The 19074-nt window shown below is 45.9% G+C and overlaps 1 protein-coding gene across 1 annotated transcript in view; it reads right to left on the reverse strand.

Moving 5' to 3' along the window:
• The window catches only part of Ccdc83 (coiled-coil domain containing 83), a 36689-nt gene that overhangs the window by 8874 nt on the left and 8741 nt on the right, over nt 1-19074 (reverse strand). Inside the window, exons 3-7 of the mRNA XM_005357632.2 lie at nt 13966-14050; nt 11182-11344; nt 7652-7819; nt 5826-5917; nt 3482-3550 (exon numbers count right to left, since the gene is read on the reverse strand). Coding sequence (XP_005357689.1) covers nt 3482-3550; nt 5826-5917; nt 7652-7819; nt 11182-11344; nt 13966-14050 — 577 coding nt within the window. The remainder of the gene's footprint in view (nt 1-3481; nt 3551-5825; nt 5918-7651; nt 7820-11181; nt 11345-13965; nt 14051-19074) is intronic.

Consider the following 19074-nt stretch of genomic DNA (forward strand, 5'->3'; position numbering starts at 1 on the left):
TGCCCACATTCAAGATGGATCTTCCCGCCTCACTTAGCCCAGTCTAGAAACTCTCTTCTGGATACCTAGGCTTGTGCCTGCTAGATGATTCTAGATCCTGTCACGGTGACTGTATTAGCCATCATGGTTCCAAACCTGTCAACATGATACACAATGTGTGCCCAGCCTACGACTCCGGAAGATCATCTATCGCGTCCCTTTGAACGTCCGAACTCACTGCCAAAGGACAGAGTCTGGGTTACCTTTCAGAAGAAAGACCCTGAGTTTGTGTGGAGGAGAAGGGGAAAGAGTCTGGCTTAAGGGAAGCAAAACCAGGTAAGGCATCCCTGACAGATGGGGTGTGCTTGCTGAGGGCCTGGAGGAGGGCGTTGCAGAGAAGCGATTGGTCAGGATTTGTGGGACGCGGAGGCCTTCTGGAAGTGGATACTGAAAAACACATTCGGGACTTCCAAGGTCCTGATTTGGGTGATGGCATAACCGTGGGGTCCTTCACGGGGACAGACACAGAGTGGGACCAGAAGCAGTTTTCAGGGAAACAGGCAGCTGTTGTCAATTCAAGAGTTGGGAGATGCCTGCGGTGAGCGTAGCCGGAGTCGCAGCTGGCTGATGAGTGCGTGGGTTTGGAGCCTGGAAATGACGTCATTTCTAATCTGCCTGCCTTTTAAGCCTGAAACACAATTATCCTCAGGCGACTCTTCCCTGGAGGTTAGGGAAGCCAGCGCTTCCTGTTTCTCTCTGTCTTGGTATGCTAGCTTGTGCTGTGAAGTGTACAGTTCAGTGAATTCCTGAGGATAACTGAGACGTAAATATCACAGCCCTTGAAATTCTGGGAATACGGTTTTGTTTTGTTTTGTTCCCTTTAATCTAGTTGAGTGGAGGCTAGAATTCCAAGTTCAAAAACGTTCTCCACCTGAACTTCATTATCGACCCCCGTGCTGGTTTACTGCTTCCCGGTTAGGCCGCGTTTGCGTTCTTAGCAACCAGGGATGTCTTCTACTGCTTCGCTGGTGACTCGGTCAGCTTATCTTTCTAGAATTCATGTTTCTGGGATACTGTGCCTCTTACATTGGTGATGTGTCTCTCCCTGACCTGACAGAATGAACTCCGCATCTTGTTTTATATTTGATTGTTTTGGTCTTGAAGGATCCCGTTTTATAAATAAGATGGCCCTCAGATTTTTTGATCATATATATAAAAGCCCCTTTTCAATTCTGAAGTTCCCTCAGACCTTTTAGGGACTGCTTTTATTACTAGTTCTTGCTTCTGCTTTCCTTGGTTTCGCCTGGTTTTTCTCTTCCACTGCCCAGTTGTTCTTAGTGATCCTTCGGTCATATTAAGAAGGTCTAAGGCAGCGGTTCTCAACCTGCTGATCGCGACCCCTACAGGGCTTGCCCGAGACCATCTGAAAACACATATTCCCCATGGCCATGGCCGTAGGAACGGAGACACTGTTTCTTTATCCATCTCAGGTGGGTCTGCCGGCCTGAATATCCTCCAGTTCCTGGATCTATATTAAAGGGTTGTAGCCTCAGGAAGGTTGAGAACCACTGGTCTAAGGGATGGTGGTGTTTTCTCCACCACTGCATGAACAGGATTGTTTTCATCCCAAATTTCTCCTCACAAAGAGAGAGTAGATTCAAGGCTGAAAATAAAGTCAAGTCAGGGCAGGAGGACTATTGAGGAGTGAGAAATCAGGAGTAGCATATTTAGATTGTGTCCTCATGAATATCACACTTGGAAACATAGAATCTTTGCATATAAACGCCTCATATCTATGCTAGAAACTGTGCATCGTTATGTATTTTAGCTCTGTTGTTCACATCTGTCTTTCATTGCTTTGCTCATCAATAAGATAAAATGTATTGAAAGATTAAAAAGAAAAGAAACTGTATCAGATGATTTCAGTGTTCTTGGGGGAGAGCCTGCAGGACAGCTGCTTTGTTCTGTGCAAAGGAAATGGCACCGAGTCCCAGGGATGCTCACGGTTCTTGTTTCTGCTTCTTTTCCTTTCTCTGCCACCTACAGCTCATACTTTCTCTGAGCAGAGGCTCCCCTACTTCCCAACAGACTGAGTTATGCACTTCCCACGGAGCACACTTACAACATCTGCACCAAATGTTATCTGCCACTTAACAGCTTACTTTCATGCCCGTGTGTGTGTGTGTGTAAATCTCCCCTGCTAGTTCACTACACCTGGTGTCTCTGCAGATGGATTCTTTATTGTATCTCTGCAATTTTATTGCAGAGGTGCCTTAAGAGAAGCAAGAGACATCTTGAGCCACAATACAATCCGCAGTTTTGTATAACTGCTTCTAAACTAAAAGTGTAGAGGAGTCTGTTTATGACTCACCCCCTCAATGAGTAAGCATATCTATATTCATAGACTTTCCTTAGCATTCATTCATTTAATAGCTATTTTCGATAAGCAAAGATTATTTTTCAAGTACTGTAGACATAGAGTTAAAAAGGTATAGCCTGCTCTGTGTATTAGGGACACAGGTCATGAACAGAGTTTCAGTGTGTTTTAGCACGAATTCAGCAATGCAAGAAAACCCTGGGGAAACTGGAGCTCTCAGGATGTCCTGGGAGCAATATGAAATGACTCACAAGGAAATTGGTCATCAAAGTCTGCATCTAAAGGAGGAGTTAGGTTTCCAGGCAGTGAGGGGACAGATGTCCTAGAGATTGGGACAGAGTGACTTGCGTGTACACTGTGAGGAGAACGGGGCAGTTCCAAATAACAAGGACTCCTCACATCAAAGCAGTGACAGTGTAGAGCCTGCTATAGAAGTCCTGACTGACTGTCCACACCCAGCAAACTGCCACACAGCCTGGCCCAGGGAGCAGGTCCCCGCTCAGCAGACAGGTTGGAGAGGGACAGGTCCTTCAAGGAAATCTTGATCACAGGCTATACTGTGGGTTTGCGTTGGACCACAACACAATATCCTACAGATCAGAGTCCCTAGTGTAGGGAAAAGACCAGAGCACCTCCTCCAGGGCTGAAGAGCAGAGGGAGCTGGGATGTAAAGGGAACCACAGGGGTCTAAGTGCGAGCCCGCCACCGGCTTGCCAAAGGTAATGTAAGCCATTCTGCCCTGGGCATCAGGTCAGGGCAGGGGGAGGAAAGGAAGTCTCAAAGGCTGGACACAGTTCCAAAGGATGATGTGTTACCCAGGGGTGACTTAAGCTAGGAGCCGGAATAATCCTTTAGCTTTGCCCACAACCCAGCAGGAGGCAGGCTCACGAGAAACACTAGCCTGGATTCAGGACACAGTGAAGCTGTGGTGTACAGTGTGGATTAAGTCTCCAAATTATTACTGGTTATTATTGAGATTATTTATGGCATTTGTTGAGTAACGACATTCCTTTATGCCAGTAAAAAGTCCTTGCTTGTCTAAATGACTTCAACCTTATAATTAAAGGTCATTGCCAGTTCCAGAAAAAGAAAATAGGGAGAATTATTTGGACACGTTCTACTTACTTCCTTTTTCAGCCAGTCATTTTCCCAGATCTCTCGGTAGTTGCTCTTGTCGATGAACCTCACAGCATTCTACGAGGAAAGTTTGCATGAAGGAAGACTCGTCATAGGTGACACACAACGTCAGCGCTGGTGGGACGGGGTTTGTCTCCACCTTCGTTCTAATTTCGTCTTGAACCACATCCCCAGCCTGATATTCACAGTCCTACCCACAGGACTGTTACAGCAGATGACAGTGTTTCTTGGTGAGATGGTTTCATGTAAATATCGTGTTTCAAATCCAACACTCAGCTGCTAAAGGACAAACGCTCTTTGTTAAATATATTAACCATATAAACCATATGTAACCAATAGCTTACATTTATACTAGCATAAAATATCATTAATTTTTTAGACTATTTATTTTATTTTATGTGTACAGATGTTTTGTCTACGTGGGTATGTGTTCCATGTGTGTGCCTGGTGCCCAAGGAGGTCAGAAGAGGGCACAGGATCCCTTGGAATTGGGGTTGTGGATGGTTGTGCGCTACCATGTGGGTGCTGGGAATCAAACCCAGGTCCCCTGTAAGAGCAACGAGTGTTTTTAACAGCCGATCCATCTCTCTAGACCCTTCTGGGTTTTTCTCCCTCTAAAATATCATCTGAACAGAATCTGAAGGAGGTCCTGACTGAGATTAGTTGGCTTGTTGCTTAATTCACTAACAGTGGGGCAATGTTTTCTAACTTTAGCTATCTATCAGAACCTAATTAAAACTGGGAAAGCCACAAGCCAGGGCAATATTTCAGAGCAATTGTGTTAGCATTTCTGTGGGTAGGACCAAGGCCCCATGGGGTGAGCACATGAATTGCTTGTCTAGTTAAGACTGCACAACACAGAACACAGGAAGGTGCAGAAGCCAGTGACTAGGCTGAAAAGTCACCGAAGCCCTCGGGTGACTAAGCCATGCTCTGAAAGAGCTCTGAACTGAGTCTGGATCCTTCCACGTTTTCTGTGCGAGTCCCTGTTCTATATGGCACCATCCCGTTAGCACGTCTCTACAGCTTTAAGGATTGCTGGGGGATTTAACTGTCAGATGAAAGCTTGGGGCCATCCTCGAGAAGAGCATTTGACATTACAAGTATGTTCTGTTTTATTTTGTCATGTGATGTCCACATAAGCATTTTAAAGTCATTTAAACTGTGGTCAGATCACTTCAAGATGGATTTCACCATTTCATCAGAACAGACCAACCACTGATCGGTTCCCCATAACCTCTGTCTCTGTAAATCTGCGGCTGTCAGGCAGACAGGAGAATGACACGGAAAAGCAAGGAGACCAGCGGGGATTCATGAGTGTCACAGCTGAACTGCTGACAGGACTTCTGAAAACATCAGAGGCTTGGGATTCTGAAGAAAGGGTGGGGTTTAAACACTCTGTGTGTGTGTGTTTGTGTGTGTGTGTGTTGGGGGGAAGTTAGACATTCTGTGAAAAACACAGTCATGAGAAAACAGATACTTGGAAATTTCATCTTGAAATGTGATTGATTTGTAGCCCAACTTCTTTCTTTGGTGAGACACAGCCCCCCACCCCCACCCCAGTTGTCGTAGAATTTGGTTTGTAGAACCAGGCTGGCTTCGAACTCACAAAGATTCATCTGTTCCTTCCTCCTTTACTGGGACTAAAGATGTGACACCGTGCCTGACTTTGTAGTCAAAATTTTTAAAAGACCAATGTAGAGTGTACTTTCCCAGGTTTAGATGTGTGAAGAATCGCTTTTAGACAAGTTATATTTCACTCAAAACACGTATTCTTAGTATTTCACTATAACCATATGCTACTTTTAACATAACTGACCAGTGAGTCACTTGCTCCTACCTAAATAAGCTTGCTTAACCCTTACATGCTGTATTTAGGGTAGATGTCATGGTGTCTGCTCTATGCATTAGAAGACAGAGGTCTGGGGAAATGGAGTAATGGATCCTGTTTTGCCGTTCCCAAGTGCTGGGACAGCACAGCTAACTGCCAGCTATGCGAACCAAGGCTTTTCTTTGTTTGGTGGAGGTGATGGTGTTTTCATGTTTGTACTGTTGTGAATCAAACCCCAGGCTGTGCACATGCAAGGCAAGTGCTCCGTCGCCAAACTACATCCGAATCCCCATGCTTTCTTTCTGAGTCAGGGTCTGGCTATTTAGATCATGGTCCTCCTGCCTCGGCCTTCAGCGTGCTGGGCTGACAAGCATGTACCACCATGACCTCAAGCAGGCGTATACCGCCCATGACCCTCAAACAGGCATGTATGCCATGGCTTTCGGTGATAAACCACATGAATGAGAAAGTTTGCTGTGTTCTAAGAGAACTGGCACGCACCTGTGTGGCCCATTGCTTCCTCTGGTCCAGCTGTATCAGAGTTTCTGTGATTATTCGCTTTCTGGCATCTTCTAGAGTGATTTTATACTGTTCTTTAAAAAGAGATTGCAAGCTTCAGTGGGGCCAAAACTGTGGTGTTCAGAGGCTTTCCTTTCCATGGCCCTCCTCCCTCTGCACACACATCTCACCCCAAACCCAAATTCCCACGAATGTATTTTTTTTCTGAAACATTTACTTCCTCTGATTAGAAGACATGCTCCAACAATTTGCTAACACCTTAGTCTGAATTGTCTAAGGTTGCCAAGGTTTGTATTTTCAAAGGATTCCCTGTGCAGACGGGGAGTTTGAAACAGCAACTTGTACAGCCTCTGTCCCTTGGGTCACCCGGGATTGGATGATGCTAACTTCACAGCAGGCACATGGAGACTTAATCATCTGGCTGGGTCTCATGGTGTACATCCGACTCTAACTAGATTACCAGTGTTCTGGGCATGTGGGTCCCTGTGCGAGGAGGACACAGTGAGGAGGGGGAGGGGGCTGAAGACTGAAGGCCTGTGCTGAGCATCCTACAGGCAGGGGTGGAGGGCAGGCAGGACTCCTATCCTCTGGGCTGTTCGCTCTTTTTCTTTGTTTCTTTGTTTCTTCCTTCCTTCCTTTCCTTTTTTTTTTTTAAATAAAAGATTTGTTTGTGACCAGGTCTACATGTTGCAGCACACATGTGGAAGTCAGAGGATCGCTCTGGGAGTCGGGGGACCAGGTCTACATGTGTCAGCATGCCTGTGGAGATCAGTACCCTTCCACCTTGTTTTTGAAGCCGGGTCTCTTGTTTCTCCCACTATGCATAGGAGGCAATTCTCCTGTCTCAGCCTCTCTCCCAGGAAGAATGCTAGGATTAGAACTTCAGCTGTAATCTAGTTTTCATGCTTAGCATCGGAAAGACATCGTAAAACCTGGAATTGGATAACATAGTTGTTCTTTGCTATGAATTATCCAAAGTGGATAACCAAATATATTCTGAAGGTCAAGTTCCATTGCTGTATTAATGCTGAAAAAGCAACACTAACGTGTTATCTTGTTTAAACTCCAAATAGCATCCTATGGATTGCTTTTCCTTAAAAACAGAGAAGAGCGTTCAGCCCAAGGGCTACACTGAAAAATCTCGTGGCTGATTTTGTGGTTCAGTTGGTACTTTCTGTAGCGACTACCCTTACTAACCACTCCCTGTTGAAGGCAGGGGTGTGCAGGAGTGTCCTTGGAGGAGTTTGAGACGCCACAGGTAGGTTCTTGAGAGACTGCGTTTGTGCTTCAAGACTTTAGCTGTCCGATATATTGTGGTCACTTCCGAGAAGCTGATGCTGGTTGGCCAACACTGTGCCTTCCTGTTGTCTCTGACTCTGCTTTGTTTCCCTATCCACCGCCTATGGGAGTCTGGGGTGTGATCGTTTACTCGTTTGACTGATCCTATCTCAAGCTCACTCCTATCCCTGGTCCTCATTGACAGCAGAGGCCAATTCTCCTGTCCTCAGAGTGTTTGTCTAGGGTCTCTGGAAGACTGCCTTCCCTGTCTCCTGCGATATTGCATCTCTAGTCCTTTGATGCAGGGGACACAGAGTCCATTAAAACTGCTAACTTTTCCTTTGGCCCTTGGCCTTCACTCAGTACCCACCCACCCCCGCGGGTGGGGTTAGGACTCAAGCGCCGGCTCACAGCTGGTTTTTCTGTTTTGATAATGAACTTATCAAATGCACTTGGGGAGTGCCCTGACTTTCCGCCTGCTCAACACGGGGGCCTTCTATTAGATTTGAACGAACTCAGTCGCGACTGACCTGACATTTTCTCGGCGTTTTCTTTGACCGTGTTGATGTCGTTCTGTAAGGAAGCGATGAGCTGAGCGTGCTGTGCGCTTCCTACGTTCTTGTACTCCTCCCAGTACTCTTTCTCACCGAGCTTCTCGAGGAACAGTTTCTCCGCATCATTTATTTGTCTGCGCATCTCTGTTGGAAAGTAAAGCAAGGCACATGCCGTTTCCGTCATCCCCGGAACCGGCACCGAGCATAGTCTGCGTCCACAAAGTTAGGGGCTGATGCGAAAATGCAATCAGAAATACTAGTTGTGCAATTTCAGGGTAGCTAAATGATCAAAATGATTAGATATCCTTTATGACAAATCTAAGTAAGATTAAACTTTCAGCTCTAAAGGGGATGCATGGTTTAGGAGTATGTAAATGGATAATTATATATGCATAGGAACCACAAACTTAAATCTATGTCTGTTTCATAAGGATCCTTGTTCGTTCACGTCTTCACATCTTATGATGGCTTTGTGAAATGAGTTTAATTTTCTATTTTGTGCTGTATGGGTATTTGTCCTGGTACCCGAGGAGGCCAGATGGCATCAGACCCTGTAGTTATGGATGGTTGTGGGCCACCATGTGGGTGCTGGGAACTGAATCTGGGTCCTCTGAGAAACACAGGCAGTGCTCTTAACTGCTGAACCAACTCTCCAGCCCCCCAACCTACAATTTCATGTATAGAGTGGCGTTTTCCAGTCATCGATGCCTCTGGGCAAAAATGATTTCAGGTCCTTTGCAGAGTATAACCCTGAACTTCTAATCCCCTACCCCGAGGAGATTACAGGAATCCACCATGCTCAACTTTGACAGTCACTTTTATCAATCAGTCAACTGTCTGATTCAGTCATCAAAATTTCAGTTTTTGGCTTTTCTTTTGGGAAATGCTAGCATCCGGCAGTCAGAGACACGTCTTCTCCCATTCTCTCACACCGTAATACTGTGGAGTGAAAGATGAGGTCTCCGATTAAACACACACAAACACTGAACGAGTCAAACATAACCGTCTGGGCCTGTCCCCGTGCACCTGCTAATGTGATGTCTTATTCAGTTCGTGGGCACAAGTATAATACTCCTGAGGGTCTGTATGTAGGACGCAGTGCCCAGAGCCACGCAGAGTGAACCTCACAACGGCTTAGCTCGCTCCTCACACTACCTGATTTGAAAGTCTCTTGAAGGCAACACTGTCCTAATCACCCCTGCAAATCCGGCCTTCTTACACCTGGCAATCAGCTGCTTGGCTCAGTAAATGTTTACTTACAAGATGCCCTGAATCCAGAAGTCTAAGGGACCCTGGGCGTGGTTTGCCTATATATTTATATATAATCATAAATCGCCGAAATGGTGCCTGTTAATGTCACTGAACAGCTATGAAAACCAGATGGGCAATTGTCCTCCCATTTGACAGATTGCTACTGTCTAAATCCCTGCTACCTTGACTCTTAAGGGGAGGATTGGTAGATGTCATTGAAGCTTTGCAGAGAGGTGAATATACCAGCTGGCTCACTTTGACTCCCGTTTCTTTCTAGTAACACACACACACACACGCATATACACAGAGGTTTTTTTTTTTTTTTTTTTTTTTTCAAAGGAAAACCTGAGACCTAGTGGGCAAGAGGTCCTGGATACAGCCAGGCAGCCTTTGCCCTTTCTGTGGCTTGCTGCTATGAGGAACGCCCAGCTCAAGCTGGGTTTTCATCCTCTTGAATATGTTCTAGTTAAGAGCTGGGGGGCAAAGACTCCTGCAATGCTCCCCAGATCTTCCTGTGCACCCGCCATCCCCAGGAACTTGTAAACAATTCAGGTTCTGCCATCCAAGTACTAACCAGGTTGAGCTCTGCTTAGCTTCCGAGATCAGACTCGACTGGGTACATCCAGGGTGGGACGGCTGTAGTTCTCCACTGCTGATGGCTTCTGGCGGGGGCGGGCAAGGACTCGGTTTTCTTTAAGGGCTAGCCCCTGGGAGTTTGACTATGCTCTAGTGAGTATGGGGGCAACACAGGTTGAACTTGTTTTTCTTTCCTTTGTCTTCTGTCTTAGGAGGGGAAGTCACAAGGGTGTATGGAGGGACAAACTGGGGGGACCGGAAAATGAGTGTGACCAGGGTACATGATGTGAAATTCCCAAAGAATCAATAAAAATATTATGTTTTTTATAATAAAATAAAATGCAGGCGATGATTCAGCAGGCCTGGGCAGGGCCTGAGAGTCTTAGATTCTAAGAAGTTCCGTCCTGAGCTACTGAGCCTGATCCACCTCAAAACAAGGTCCTGGCATGCAGGTGGCTGTCACAGACGATCTTTCCTGAGGCAGCTGCTGTGTCCCCTTCCCTCCCTTCCTCCGTGTCTGTGGCATTCCCTCTTCGGAAGCCCCACACGTCTGGCCTCCTCCCTGCACTAGTATGTCATCCAACTTGCCCCCCTTTTAGTATGTATCCTGCTTGTCTTTGATATCAGCTCGACACAAACCAGAGTCATTTTGGAAGTGGGACCCTCAGCTGAGAAAACTCCCCCACCAGACTGATGTGCGGGAAAAGTCTGTGGTAAGTTTTCTTGGCCGATGATCGAGGTGTCCAGCCCACTGTGGGCGGTGTCATCACTGGGGTAGTGGTCCTGAGCCAGCCATGAGGGGCAGGTCAGTGAGCAGGACCCTGTCATGGCCTCTGCTTCAGTTCCTGCCTTGAGCTGTTGTCCTGACGTCCTTCACTAATGGACCTGAGAGCCATCAGCGGCAGTGAACGCTTTCCTCCCCAAGCCGCTCTTTGTCGCCGTGTTTTGTGACAGCCATAGAAACCTGAAGACAGCATGGCACCCCTGTGCCTCGTAACTCTGTACTAACAGGCACACCTCAACTGGGGCCATTGCCAGAAAGTAATTTAGCCACCTGGGCAGTGGTCATGAGGTCATTGCCATCTCAAGGGACCATTGTTAAAGTGGTTTTGGAAATGTCAGCGAGACGTGTAGGGTGAGAGAAATGGGATAAGAAATGTGCACATCAAAACTACACGTGTGATTTCCCAGACGGGTCACGTGTTTCCCGTAGTAGCACGTCTTGTGTCGTCTATTGCCTTCCCTAGAACCGCTTGCCGAATTCCCCTTTCCCAATTCCAAGCTCTCGTTCTCCAATCCAACATGGGAACTTCATTCCTTTAGATTGGGGGAGGGGCATCCATAATTATATTCTCTTTGTGGTGCCCAAATCTAAAGCAAAGGTAAGGTCAATGGAGCCCTTCAGCAATGGAACCGCATAGAAAGGGAACAACCCCCTGGGAGAGCTCAGGACTCAGGACACAGTTGGGGTTGAGGAGCAGATGGATTTCACTCCTCTCAGGGCCCCTGCAGGCTTCATTCCTTCCTTCTCCTGTTTCCACCCCTCGAGGGACTGGGACCGTGGTCCAGATGATGCAATTGGAAATACAGTCACGCTCTTTCCACATGTGGAAGACAAAGGCATCAAGTCCCGAGCGCGAATACAGCATTCACTGGCCTTTTCCAAGTTGCTAACCCACCTTTCAGGTTTTGCTCCTGGTCTCTTTCAAACTTCCACTTTTCCTTCATGGCCTCTTCCACATCCTCCCTTGTCACGGGCGGCACTCCCTCCGACTTCTCCTCGCTCAGTTCTTTCAGGAGGTTCTTCACATGCCACTTCTGCTCCTCTTTCAGGCGTCTGTTCTGCCGGAGAAACCATCAGTGCCTAAAGACACCTGCCCGTTCTCCCAGCACACAAGCGTGACCCAAGACTTGCAGAGCGGGAAGAAGCATTTAATTAACCAAAGTATACAGCGCTGCCTCTAAGAGCTTACAAGACGTGTAAGATTCCGAATCAAACAGACTCTATTAGTGCAACAGCGAGCAATAGGTTGCTGTAATTTTAAGAATATGCTGCCAGTTTACCAGATTACTTGCACGCAGGCTCCATGAACGTTTAAACCAACTCTTGAAGCTAATGTTTCTGAACTTCCCATCAACCCTGCTCTCTCTAGTCTCTCTACCGTGTGAGAGGCTGTGTGCTGGGCACTCGTGTGATCACTAACGAAACAGAAAGAAGTCCTGCTTTTGTGGGAGCTCCGTCCTTCCTCGCTTTCATCACAGATGACCCTATTTCATGCTCTTCTTGTAGGATGATGGTGGATTCAGCACATGGAACTTGACATTTGGAATAAAAACCATGGTCTTCTTGTGGGTGTCTGATCCATGCTGAGATGGATATCCAACTGACTTAAAGTTTATTCTTGCCATGGTTGTCTTACTGTGTGCATTGAGGAATCAAATGAGCGAAGGAATCCCATTCTAGCCTGCCCCAATTATCTATTGTTATCAATAATTAATTATCAATGTGAGTCGTTCACAATGAAGTCAGTGGCACCAGAAAACGGCTTGACTTCACGAGAGAACACAGGAACAGCAATATAAACAACTGCACAGGTAAATCTGGAACTTACGTAATAATACTTTTTGAAATTATTTTATTTGAAAAACTATGTAGAGCAATAACATAGACCTACATTTCATTACCTACCAATCAATCCCAATTTATACCGTGTGTTTTCTGTGATAATATGTCTGAGGGGGGAGGGCATAGAGCAACCCCTTTGTATGTTATTGAGACTGACTTGATATTAATTTAAATTAGGGTGTTAAGTAGAATCCTCAAGAAAGTCCCTAAGAAAATAACTAAAATGTAACAACACAATGATAGTTAGAAGGGTACACTAGAAAACGTGGAACACAAAAGACAGTAATGGAAGAAGAAAAGTAAACAGCACATGAGACAGAAAACAAAGAGCCAAAGGTGGGTGTGGGGGTACACGCCTGTAATCCCGGTGCTTGGAATGGAAAGGGAGGAAAGAGATGTTTCAGTCCTGAGCAGCTAAGCTTCCCTACCCACGCCTGATGTAGGAGCGCAGGTACCAGCTAGCGGAGAATGCGCGCTAACCACGGAGAATGCAGAGATTGCACACTAGCCACGGAGAAAGCACACTAGCCACGGAGATTGCAGAGAATGCGCACTAGCTAGCGGAGATTGCTCACTAGCCACGGAGAACTCACTCTTGGTTCAGGCCTTGGGTCACACCGTGTGGGCTCAAACATATTGACAAGGCTCTTGTCACTCTCACTGTCCGCCTGTGCCTGTTCTAATTCTTGTCACAAGTACTGACTATTGTAACAACACCGGAGTCACTGTCGTATCTCCAGAAGTTTGCCAAGTTCCACAGAGCAGTGTAGAGTGTATAAGAGCTCTCATTTTACACTCAGGAAACTGAGGCTGATGCCAGCACTAGAGAGTTTGTACAGTCAGGATGCAAACTCGGGACTCCGACTTCAGATTCCCTTAAAATGTAAAGATACAGCCTTTACAAACAGAACTTAAGCCGGCTGTGGTGCACATGGGTAATGTCGGCATTTGGGAGGCTGGGGTAGGGGAATCTTGAATGGGTTAAAGGCTAGACTGGGTGGTATAGTGAGATTTTGTATGTGGAGGGCAGATAAACAAAAAGTCAAATAAAATGTTAACCGTGGAAATTTCCAGACCATTCGAAGTCAATTGGTGAAGGATGGACTGTCTTGGTTCTCCTTGTGGCTGTGATGTCTGAGGGCAGAACTTCAGTTTGTTACTGTTTTCTGCTTACAGATATTATTTCTGTTGTGATGGGCATAGCCAGCATCCCTGTGCTATTCATATTAATTTTATATATAAACTTTGAATAATTATATATATAAAATTTGAATTACCATGTATGTATGTATGTATGATTGTGTATGGCAAATGCCACAGAGCACATGTAGAGATCAGAGGACCATTTGTAAGATTTGGTCTCTTCATCCACCGTGTGGCTTCTGTGGATCAAACTTGGGTTGCCAAGCTTGGTAGCAGGTACCTTTACCTTCTGGCTGAGCTGGTGACCCTTAACCCAACTTTTACAGAACAATCTTTAAGTATGTCATTAGTAATTTTTAACAATTGAGATTATATTGTTCTAAATGCATTGGCATATGTACACTCTGGGAAAAGCTGAAGCTAAGATTCGGAGACGGAAAAGCGAGAAGCAGTGTTTTGCAGTTTGGATAAATAAGGAGTCCAACGGTAAACGTGATTTCTAGGGTATCTGTCCTCATAATCAAAGCAATGCCCAGTGCCATGGGAACGGCCATGCCTGCTTGCCTCGCGTGCATGAAGAAACCTAATAAGTGGTAAGTCAGTCAGCTCCAGCACTGAAGCTACGTTTTGTCATGACGGGCCGCTGTCTGGCCCACATGCTCAGTGCCTGCCGATGGCTCCAAGCCGTACTCACCCTGTCTTGGTACCTTTGGTTCTTGTCCCTCAGCTTCCTGATCTGAAACATGAATCTCTCCACTGCGTTCTCCTTTATTTCGCGTCTGAGAAGAAGCAGAGGGGTGTGGGTTAGTAGCTCAGGGAAGGGTGAGGAGGCTACACTTTAATTTTAAACTCAATTATCAAATACCTTCAAAAGCCGGATTAGAAGTTAGAATCGCCACTATAAGATACATTGTGTCAGGTTGGTTTTTCTTTTCTTTTTTTCTTCTTTTGTTTATGGAGACAAGGTTTCTCTGTGTACCTGGAGCATAGCTTACCACTCACTCTGTGTACCTGGAACAAACTTGCCAGGTTGGCCTTGAACTCACATAGACCTGCCTGCCTCTGCCTCCCAAGTGCCTGGTGGTTTGTTTGGTTTTGAGATTGGGTCTCACTGTGTAGCCCTGGCTGACCTGGAACTTGCCATGCAGACCACGTTGGTCTTGAACTCAGAGAGATCCTGCTTCTGGTTCCTGAGTGCGAGAATCTAAGGAGAGCTAGTGTTTCCTGTCTGTTTAATTCATTAATATATATTTCGGTTGAATGTTAAGCCTTTAAAAGAAACATTCTTGTTTTTGTTTCATAGATATAATTTATATTTTAATTCTCTCTAATCCAGTTTAAAGAAAACCTAGGAAAGAGGACACGGAACACATGCTTTCTAGATGTTCGCATCCAGAGATGTATGTAGAATTCTAAAAGCATTCAGACAAAACAGAAACAAAAACAAAGATCAAACAAGATTGCCAGAGGCAAGCGCGTCTTGGACCGCTGGGGTAACCCAGGCATGCCCACCAACTCAGTGTTTGTTAGTCTGTGTTCTTTTCTAAGGATTAAAGCTTCCCTGTCACAAACCATCTCTTTAGCACCCACTAAGTATTTATGGACCATTTGTGCATGTGAAAAACAGAGCAGGAAGGCTCAGGTACAGGGAATTGATGGCCATTAGAAGTGCTTGTGCGTTTCCTATTTCTGGATGAGAGTAAATCTTGGACCTCTAAGTCTGAGATTGAAGTAAGGCTATAAAAATCACTTCACCCAAAATTCCTGCTTTAGTTCAAAATAAAGCACACAGTTTTAAATCTTGCTTCTTAACCATTTCTTGCTTCCTTGGTCATAGGCAGGTCAAATCTCAGGACCTAAAATCTCAAGCTGTCAGATAAAGAAAGTCATACCCAGCTCTATATATTATTCTATGGAAAAATTAAGAACTTGCACACAAAGGGTATGCTCAGAGAGTGCTCATAAATTCTCATTGAATCTGACATACTATCAGCACTTTCTCCAAAATCTAATTGTATTTATGATCTCGTATAGGGGAGAGAAAGCTAAGACTCCTCCCTTCCAGATGACGAGAAAATGTGAAATAAAGTTAAGAATCACACAGCGGCCTCCACAAAAGACGTCAATTTGAATACCAAGAATGCTGATTTAGCCCTGCTTTCCCATTGCCCGCTCCCACCCCCCCCCCCAGTGCACATAACTGCTTTTGCCATAATTCACTCTTCTGTAAAAGAGATTAGGAGTGGTAAGAGATGCCTGACTGACATGATTGATGCCTGATGACATGATTGAGACTGACAGCCTCGGTTTGATCCAAAGACCACACTCACACGCTCACGCACACACGCACACACACGCACGCACACACAGGCTAAATGGGTGTCTAAAGAAGGTCAAAGGAGTTGTGCGCCACAGCTCATCAGTCTCAAACCATTTCTGCTGTCCTGCGTTCCCTTTCAGAGACTCAGTGGCTGCCGCTTGGCCCCACGCTGCCTTGGGAATCACAGAGATGGTTTAGAACGAGACCTTCATGACCCTTGTCTTCAAGGAGTGCAACCTTGTAGATGTGGAACGAGTAAACGCACAAACAATGTTTGCCCGTTGTGGTGGATACTTTGTAGGACCAGGAGACAGAGAGTAAACAGAAGGGCTGCCGTTCTACCCGACTGGAAAAGGACTCTGACTAAGTAAGGCTTTTACTTCTGATAAGAAAAGAATTTCTGTGGAGAGATGGTGGCACACGCCTTTAATCCCAGCACTCAGGAGGCAGAGGCAGGCGTATCTGTGGGAGTTCAAGACCAGCCTGGTCTACAGAGCTAGTTCCAGAACAGGCTCCAAAGCCACAGAGAAACCCTGTCTAGAAAAAAACCAAAAAAAAAAAAAAAAAAAAAAAAAGATATGGATACACTAAAAGTATTCTTTGTTCCTCTGAAATTCTAATTTAATTACTCAGCTTGTGTTTTTATTTGTCACATCTGAAAAAAAGCCTACAGCCTTTACCCTCTGAGCATTTAGGAGCAAATGGCTGTGGGTTTTGAGTCCTGCTGATCCTGCGCTGAGCAACGCTGATGACTGAGGCCTAGCAGCAGTTCTTAGAGAAGTCCCAACTCTTTTCCCGCGTCCCTGCCCCCTTGTGGAAGTCACGGCAATTGCAGGTCTAACTTGGACTTTGTTTTCTGCACGTGCCACCATGTCTGGCTTTTAAAGGTTCAGGGATGTTACAAAGCACAGTGGCATTAAGTGCCAACTCCCTCCCATACTGTTAAATGTTACTGGTGTGCAGATTTCCCCTTCCGTGCAATATCACTGAAAATTTTATGTCGAGGACAAACTTATGTGCATGGGTATTTTGCCAGCATGCATGTCTGTGTACCACTTGCGAGCCTGATGCCCATAGAGATCAGAAGGAGGGGTCAGATCTCCTGGAACCGGAGTTACAGATGGCTGTAAACCACCATAGGGGTGCAGGACTAAAACCCGGGTCCTCTGGAAGAGCAGCCAATGTTCTTAACCTCCAGAGCCATCTCTCCAGCCCTAAGAAGAATAAATCTTTAAAGCACAAGTAGCTTTATTATATGCTTCATCCAGGGTGTTTTAAAAAATTAGTGTGCAGAAATGAACAGTTTTAAACTAAGTAAATACATCATTTTATTTACCTAACAAATCAGAAGACAAATTTGAATTGTAAAACATTCCATACTTTTTTCTATATTGTTTTAAACGGATAATCATGCCCAAGCCTATATCAGCTACTTTCCTTGTAGAAGGCTAAGGGAAGAGCATAGGGAATATGAATATTGTCACTAGAAGCCATCACTTTGTGGCGTCTCCAGGATTGGCTTTTCACAGAGTAACAGTCCCGGGAAGCTCTTGGCCTTATTGTTTAGCGGTAGAGTCCCTGTGTGCATAGGACCTCCTGATCAAAAGGCAGGGCTGTGGTGGAGCTGCCTTCCGTGTGTACTCACCCCTGGGAGAGAGAGCACTTGGTTCACGGCAGCCATTTCAACGCTCCACTGAGAGCTTTAACGTTCCATCTCCTGACTGACGTGTAAGGCTGTGTCTTCGTTTTCCCTCCACGACTGTGATTTTGCACCCAGATAAGACTCAATTGTGATCATTACTCAAGAAAGAAGCTCCAAATTTACTCTATATCACAGTCATACTGGCCACTGAGGACACACGAAATTCAGAGTTCAGTGTTTGTTGAAGAAGAACCAAGCAGGAATCACCTTCCGGCGTTTCCCTTCATCTCAGCTCTGTTTTAACTGCCTGCTCCGTATAGAGACAAACGGACAAACGACCTAGTCAAATAATTTTAGGAAATCTAGGTATAGAGAAGAAAATAAGAACCGTTCCTTGAGATGATAGCTACATAGATATAGATTGCAGAATCTCATAGTCTTGTGTTTCTTGGATAACATTTTTGAGGTTCAGCTTCTCAGAAACCACGAATCGCTGTTTACTGAGTGCTTAGCACTCTGTTATGACAGGAGACAGAATGAGAAATACAAGATGCTGCCAGGGCAGGCCCTTGCTCAGATGGTCAAAGCAGGTGATGTGGCCACTTGCCATGTGACAAAAGTTCTGTTTCGGGGAACACCCAGAATAAGTAATCCGTCACCAGCAGAGCGTGGGCCAGCAAGCTTTTGGCAGTTCTAGTCCATGGGGTTATTTATTTCATTTTTAACAAATTACAGAGAACGCAGGCAGGGGAACAGTCACTTTATGTCTATTGCTAGCATTTCTCCCCATGTAAACCTCTGCCAACGAGGGAGATACTGGCCTCTGTCCACCCCAACATGGGCGAGATATAACTGGGTGTCATCCCGCACCAGAGAGCATGTGTGAGATCAGGTTGTGTTCACAGAGCCTGACTCATGGGAGAAGGAAGATCTCAGTTACAGGGAGAAATACATGAGGACCATGCCTCGTCGTGACGTAAGGGTCCCTCACGTCAGGAGCCTGACAGCTCGTCCCAGGGGCTGCTTCTTTGTTAGAATTCTGACCCTGTACTCTCTGCCTTCTACACAGAATGAGAACCCAGCAGAGCGTTTCTGTAGAAGAGGGCTTCTCCCTGATTGCGGATAAGACAATTCTCTTCATCCGCTCGGGTCACCAGCATCACAGCCCCCACCTTCAACCCTGGATCCCTCCAGTGAATGGTGCCGTTCCCTGCTCTCACTGCTGCTGGCACTGGCCCGCCCTTACACCACCAGAGCCTCTGTCCTTCCTTCCGGCGTCTGCCGATTCCTGAAAGCCACCCGCCTTTTCACGCCTGGCCATCTTTGCATCAGCTGTATGCTTCCACTCTCTCCATAGGGAGACTCACGTGACTTTTACAAGCCCTGTGACGAGGTCACGTCCTTCCCTCCCTCTCTTCACAGCAGGGAGTGTGTGCGCCTGCTCACTGCTGTGCTCGGGGCCGAGCTTTTGTCGTACATGTTTGTTGAGTGGCAGCACGAATGATTTCATTCTTACCTGGAAATTTACTGACAGTTTTCCACGAGTTCCCTAAAAGTTACACATCGGAACACCTGCCGAGTGCCAGGACTCCGGCATTCGCAAGCTCTCGAGAGGCTGTTTGTGGAAATAAAACATTTCCAGCTCCTGGGAGCGGGACATGATGAAAGGTTCTCATTCTTCAAAATAATTCTTAAGCCAGCAGTTGTGGCCCTTGTCTGTAATTCCAGAACGTAAGAGACCGAGGCAGGAAAGGTGTCACAAGTTCAAGGACAGACTTTGCCAAAAAAAAAAAAAAAAAAAAAAAAAAACCAAAAAAAACTGGTAGCCAGTGACTGAGGAA

This window comes from Microtus ochrogaster, chromosome 22 (genome assembly GCF_000317375.1).
Source record: "Microtus ochrogaster isolate Prairie Vole_2 chromosome 22, MicOch1.0, whole genome shotgun sequence".
Classification (NCBI taxonomy): Eukaryota; Metazoa; Chordata; class Mammalia; order Rodentia; family Cricetidae; genus Microtus; species Microtus ochrogaster.